The 7,286-nt window shown below is 33.8% G+C and overlaps 1 protein-coding gene across 7 annotated transcripts in view; it reads right to left on the reverse strand.

Annotated features, from left to right (window-relative positions):
• Positions 1-5,634, reverse strand: part of LOC117119673 (transmembrane protein 220-like) — an 8,230-nt gene extending 2,596 nt beyond the window's left edge. For 3 of the 7 annotated variants that reach the window (XM_033264512.1, XM_033264509.1, XM_033264515.1), the window contains exons 1-6: positions 5,451-5,627; positions 4,464-4,626; positions 2,875-2,904; positions 1,995-2,055; positions 1,250-1,382; positions 168-236 (exon numbers count right to left, since the gene is read on the reverse strand). In XM_033264512.1, coding sequence (XP_033120403.1) covers positions 168-236; positions 1,250-1,382; positions 1,995-2,055; positions 2,875-2,904; positions 4,464-4,580 — 410 coding nt within the window. In that variant the 5' untranslated portion in view covers positions 4,581-4,626; positions 5,451-5,627. Of the gene's footprint in view, positions 1-167; positions 237-1,249; positions 1,383-1,994; positions 2,056-2,874; positions 2,905-4,463; positions 4,627-5,378 lie in introns of all 7 variants that reach the window. The other 4 variants (XM_033264510.1, XM_033264514.1, XM_033264513.1 and 1 more) reach the window with 4 other exon arrangements.
• Between the last annotated feature and the right edge of the window lie 1,652 nt (positions 5,635-7,286).

Consider the following 7,286-nt stretch of genomic DNA (forward strand, 5'->3'; position numbering starts at 1 on the left):
ATAACAGCACAATATTCATTCATGGGGAAAAACGATAAAGTTACCGCATACAACAGTTTATTCGGCTCACTGTGCCTCTGCTGATAATCAAACGGTCCCTAATTTTATGCTGTGATAGAGAGGAGAATGGACTAAAATATTTGCAATGATAAAAACAACCTACCTACCTTCTTTTTGGATTGCAACATCTGCAAATCAGGATCCAGCCAATTGTTATCGTAACTCCCAAGATCTCTCTGAAATACAAAAGAACAGGAAGAGAAATTCTGAGATATGGTCAAACACTATTAGAAAACATTTCCTGCTGAATAAAAACAAGCAGTACTTGGTAAAGACAACTTTATTTTTTTGCTTCAAACAAGGTATCTATTCATAGAATTCTTATGAGAACGGTTGAGACCAGGACATGTATGTGAAATTGCCCCTCGCGGGATAAATAAAGGATTTTTTAAATTTTTGAATTTGTCCTATCTATTAGCATATTCACACACATCCCCAAAACAGTAGACTCCGTCTTCTTGTTTACTATCTTGCATTTTATTCACTAGTCGGAGGTAACAGTCGTAGTAGTATTTGTGGGAATTATAAAGTCTGAAGGACCAATTTTGGCTTTGACCAATTTTAACGTGACAGGTGACCAAAGGAAGCAAGTGTATGTTGAAATCAAATTCGTAAATTAATATCTAATATCTCACAACATAGGTTTGAGATATCAAATTGTAGGTCCAATTCCTCAAAACATAAGTCTAATTTATTCAAATGCAAGCCTAAATTTTTTAACAAAACATCCTCTCTGAATTTGCTCCAAAATAACATGTCAAATTGTTATAGATCAAAGCAAGCCAAGCATAGATGGTCTTTATCTGCATTTTATAACAATTAGAATGTATGGGTCTTGCGCGGACAAGATGTAGATGGTTGACCGCGTACATACTTACGCGGGGTACTGAAACTTGTAAAACATAAAATAAATCTGTATCAGCAACATAAACAACTTGGTAGGCAGCTTTACACTTAATACATCTTTTTACAATTATGCTTAATTAAAAGTTTGGTGTCCATACAATCGCTACACTATCGCTACAGTGTTTTCAGTGCAATCGTTGTACTGCGTAGCAGTCTCCGACAAAACAGGGAAGGCTTCCCGATTTGACCGACCAATCAGCATCACCGAAAGCTGTTGGTGGCAGCATGTAGCAATTGTATGGAAACCAAGCTTATGAATGATATATCAAAACTCCTCACTCACCGTCCTTCTTCGAATCGAAGAGGATTAATAATTTCTTCTTGAAAATAGTGCACTATTTGTAAGATAAGAACCAGAAGACTAAAACACGAGATGCCCAGGTGAAACAGCGCAGCTATTTTCCACAATGAATTCTCTGAAATATAAAAAAATATCCCCCCAAAAAACATACATTAACAGTTGGTATAACAGACTCATGTTCTGCATGTCTAAACAATTTAATGCTGTAGTGATTTCTACACCTTTCAGGGGCAGATATAGGGCTGCCATCTTTTTTTTTTTTTTAAATGTAAACAATGATAATAGAGATGAGAGAGCATACCAGCTCATCTCTCGGTGGACAACCTCCGCGGCCTGGTGCACACCTGTTGTAAGGACTACCCATTGTCGATCAAAGGACAACTGGAGTAACAGCTAGCTCATTGTTGTAAACAAGGATTGAGTTTCAAGCCAAAACGTAGAAGCAAGTATTGTTTGCTATTTTACAGCTAAAAACCCATAAATGATTTTTTTTTTTCATTGCAATTTATTGTTACAAATTACTGTTATAGTTCTAATTCTATTGTTATTCATTCTTAGGTCAATTGAAAAAAAATAAATAAAATCATAAATATTCTATCATTGTATGACTACGCCAAAACTGCCGCATTAAGGGACAATTTTACAGTTTTTTGGTACAGAATTTGTCCCCAGTAAGGGTTTTAATGTATTATCTTCAATATTAAATAATGTATTCCAATGCACTTACCTACAACATCTGGCATCCACACAATGCACGCACAGAGACAGGCGGGAATAGCATAATATGGCTGAAATGTATTTGTTAAAAAATACTAAAGTATATAAATATTACAGTTTAAAGGAATAATGCCAGGCACTCACTACATACGACAGTCGTTGGCCAATGCAATTCTATACAGAATACAAACACTACGACGATATGTTAGACTGCTATCGACAACCAGCAGACGCTGTTGCGTCGTTTTGCGCTCACAGGGAGCGGAGCTGGATTTTTTGCACGACGGTCGTCCAACGCAGTGAGTACCCCGCCCAGCCTGACCCCGCCTTAAGAGTATGTTTGTATGCTATCAGCTGGTAACAATTTTTAGTTGAGGGGTGAGTGCTTGTTAAATTTACTATAAAAGGGATAGCCAATTCTTTTGGTGGAATTAAAACATCCTTTGTTGGCATATTTAAACATGTATATATGACTATTTTATCTTGTGAATTTTGAAACAGTGCCATCAACGTCTGAAGACTCAAAACTTTTCACTGGAGTGACATCAAAATTACAACCTCTGCTAATTACTGTATACTGTATGTAAATATAGAATAATACTTTATGACATTCCTTGTGTCTACCATTCAATCAATGACACTATCCACAATACTACATCTTGATATTGAATCACGGATGAAAAAAAATATTTTTAAAAATTCTAAAAATTATGAATTTTTATTTTTTTAAATGTATTTACAAGCATTTGAACCCCCACCCAGGATAGTGTTGTTATTCCATCGTTCCCCCGCCCCATTTTAGATATCTCTGGATCTTCCTCCGCTTTTATGATATGATTAATGAACATAAAGATAATAATTATCATAAATAAGAGTAAAGTCATACTTACTACCCACAAATATGGATCAGGGTCATTGAACTACAAAACAAAATTATCACACATTAAAAATATCAAATATGAGAACATACAGTACACTCAACAGTGACACATTAACAATCACTAATGGGCCATTCAGGCTGAATTACACAAGATCGTGCGATAAATCCATTAAAATATAGAGGGCAATTACAAAAACATCATGCAACTCAATCAAACACTTCACTATACTTTTAGACTGGCTGGAAACATCTAAATTAAACACTTAATACAAATTGTTCATGTCTTCTTTGTTTAAACACATTTATTCTGTGTAGTCTCTTTGGTAAACATTAAACAAAATTGGTTGCTAAAGTACCATTCATGACCACAATGATGTAGAGAGTTAAATTGATGTTTTTTCACATATTAATAACATATTTGAGGGTATTAACAGACTTGAGGGTAATATCTTCCCCAGCTGTCTCAATTCAGATTTTTTTTAGCCAGCACTTTCATATTTTTTAACTGATTTTCTTTAAAAAAAACAAAAAAAAAAACGTGTTAAAATGCTCAGGACAATAAACCAATTTATAAGTCCTGTACATTTGGTATTTGTATTATCAACTATATAGCCAATGATTATTTGGTGTATTTTAACCTAAATATGTGTCAGGTAATTTAATTGGGATTATTCACAATCTAGCCTCATACAACAGCCTATGACTGACCTAGCTAAATATATATCATTCAGAATATTTATTGTGTAAATTTGTGGGCTAATTATCAGTGTAAATTAATTAATTCCTTATAAGAGTATGTTACATTCTCCTTCTCGAGTCACTACGTAGCTAGTGTGTATGATCTTGCTTATGTAGTGTGGTAGAATGATTTGCAGGTAGGATACCTAACATGGGCCGCAACGTAAACGCGCATTGTGGCCAGACAGGGACTGAAATAGACCAGAATAATGGGTACCACAACTCTTCTCAAAGGATGTCTGAGTCCAGTGCACACAAACCAATAGCGTACACTGCACCTACGGTTTAGAGTCCTTATCCAAAAAGACTTGTTCCACCACAGGAACTACAGACAAGCGTGCCGTTCGAACCAACACCGATATTGACATATGGCTGTATGTCAAGTTTCTCCTGTCTTAACCATTCAGTCATCAACTCACCATATATGCTACAATAATGCATTGAGGTTAATACTAAGTAAACCAATGTCAAGCAGTGCTAGAACCATATTTGTTTCATGCATGTATGTTATTCTCTTTTGGCGAATTTATAAAATTGGTGTACGACTTTATGTTAAGGATTTCTGCATCAGAAAACTCTCTTGTTCAGGTATTGCCAATTCTATATTGAACTGGCATTTCCTATTGCATATGACTGGAAATTTGAAATGGTATCTGTACATTTTATCTTTCTTTATATTTGTATTTGTTATATATATAAGTCCAAAATACACGTTGATTGATTTACTGAAATCATTGATTGAACCATAGAGAAAATAGAACTGTTATATTTTCTCTATGATTGAACAAAGAATAAAAACAGTAAAAACTAAATACCATAATATTCTGTTTACTAGATAAACTGTTGATAACAGATACTTACTTGCACTATTGAACATAAAAAAAAGAACAAGGACATAATTGCATTTATTGCCTTCCACATCAATGTTCCATATTGGTGTCTTGGACTTGCTCGTCCAGTTATCAGCTTTTCATTCATTTTTGTTGTAGCTTGGCTGAGTTCTCTTCAAAATTTCATAGCTGTTCTAAAAGAAATAAAAAAATATTTTAAAAAGATTTCACATAAAAAAAAAATAAAAAAAAATAAAAAATCCAAACGGCTCATTCGCCAGTGGTTCCGGTGGGTAGAACAAGTCTTCTCGGATAAAGATTTCTCAAAAAAAAAAACAAAAAAAAAAAAATTCACTGAGTCATTATTAACCCATCATCCCATCCATAACTAAACTATACATAAAAAAAATTTAAAAATAAATGATTATACTCGACTCAGGGAAATGCTTGACAGTTAGGCCCCATAAAAAAAATTATTAGTTTATCACCCGCACCTGCTTTCAAACGGTCCTTTTTCCATCTTTTTTCACCTGAAAAGCTCAGGGTTTCTTGCAAATATGCTTACTGGTACAACAAAAACATATTTTTTAAATATAAATTTGATTCCACTCTTATGACTTTTTATACGTTAGTAAGAAAAATCTTAATATTATGTTGATACTTTTTAAATACATATTCTGGGTTTTTTGTATTTCCAATGATGATGTCCTTATTTTACTAAAATAAAACATTCTGGAGAACATTTATTTTATTAAATATTTCCCCGAAAACATGCAAAAAACTTTCAAATATTAAAAACTATGGTGTAGGTATTATAACATTTATAAAACAATTATTCATTCCTACTAGACCTCTGCTCTGGCCTGCCCTGCTTAGTAGGCCTAATGATGTGTCTTACCGGCGACCTGGCAGATATGTGGTCCTACAGACCCAACCAAGTACTTACTTTTACACGGACTTGCTTGTCTCCACCAGATTGAGAGGGCTACTATTCTACTAAAGATAAGTTAGTACTCACGCCGAATACAGTCTAAAACTCGTACCCATGCAAATCGGACCTCGCAATTACCTGGGACTCTAATTGATTATCTTATTTCCTGTACATTAACGATCTGACACTGTAAACATGCACTTTAGAAATACAGGAGTAGCTCCATGTCAATATAGCCTTCGGATGTTACTGTACATGTTTACAATGGGCGTGTTCGACAGGTTCATTTCGTTGACTACGAATTTTCGTTGAGTATTATTTTTATTCGACTGTTTTCGTATAGACTTCGTTGACAACGAAAATTAACGTAAACCAGAATGCGTTAATCACATGACCCAAGCAAGCATGGCCGATTGGTGAGTTTAGAAACAACATTTGTGAAAATAAATTTTCAGAAAATAAAAATAATTGTAGGCCAACAGAATTCAAAAACTGGATGAAAATATTTTTTTTACTAAAAACCATACTTTGCCACAAGCTGTAGCAATCTTGATCAACGTTCCGCAAACTTTTCACGGCCAATTTACGATATGATGATTGGGGCTAGGGGGCCACCAAGGGCCCAAGGTCGGGGTTCAGGGTTCCGGGGCCATTAAGCTGTAATATTATTGTAAACCAATAAACTGTAATATTATTGCATTAAACTGTAATATTATTAACTAAGACCAAATCAACACATAACATAAACATGTACATATCAAAATTATTATGTTTAATCTTTCCTCGTCGGTGCTTGCATAAAACGTGATTTGGATCTAACATGATAATATTGATAAACAATCGAAATTGTCTGTACAATATTATGCTAAACATTTACAGAGTGGTCTTCCTTGTGTTGTGGTCATATTAGGGTCAGGCTCACTATAATCGTGGAAACCCGGTCGCCCATGGTTCACCAACTTGGAATGACAAAATATAATAATGTGGAAAGTGTTACCAAAATTCAAAAGGCCATAATATATCATAAAAGTGTATCAAATTTCATGGAGTTTTGATAACTAACAACAGAGTTAGGACAATATTTATAGCCATGAGTATGCAAAATTCCTCTGTCCAGATAAAAAATACTGTTTTAGCAAATCTGCCATTCAAAAAATGCTGTGTACCACAGGGCTTATAGTTGGAAGGTTGTCGATTTTTACTTACAGCGTCAGTAAATCATAATTATTTGTGTTAATTAATCATGTTTAATTAGTAATTGTAATTAGAAAGTTAATGTACGTTAACCTACGTTACGTTATGAAATATTAATCTATCTCATTTGACACCCAGAACCTCGTGTTTACCAACTTTGTGTTTCCCTTGAATGTTGGTCCTACGCCCATCATTAAAGTGAAGCAATTTGGTAAGTATTTATTATAGGTTGTGTCTCGACTATATTTAGTCAATAAAATAGTTGATATTTGTAATTAAATTTTAAATTGAAAATTTCAGGAAATAGCTTAGGCCTAGTTGAAAGGAATACAACTTTGTGAAAAGTAACATGTTAAATACACGGTAACGTATGTTAATTGTTGATATAGCATGTAATAAACATCATTTAATAAAAGCATGGGCAGTGGCTGATATATCTACTTTCGTTTACATATATCCTTGACTCTCTATAGGAATGTTAACATTCATGGAAATTATTCCTATTGCATATATTTCTAATTTATTTAACGAGTAGATAGATAGAAAGTCAATATGGATCAGCCACTGCCCATGCTTTTATTATGTTTATTACATGCTATATCAACAATAACATACGTTACCGTATGTTTAACATATGTTACTTTTCACAACGTAGTATTCCTTTCAACTAGGCCTAAGCTATTGCCTGAAATTTTCATTTTAAAATTAAATTAACTATTTTAATGAACT

This window comes from Anneissia japonica, unplaced genomic scaffold, assembly GCF_011630105.1.
Source record: "Anneissia japonica isolate Jap-2015-1 unplaced genomic scaffold, ASM1163010v1 scaffold832_len162442_cov175, whole genome shotgun sequence".
Taxonomy (NCBI): Eukaryota; Metazoa; Echinodermata; class Crinoidea; order Comatulida; family Comatulidae; genus Anneissia; species Anneissia japonica.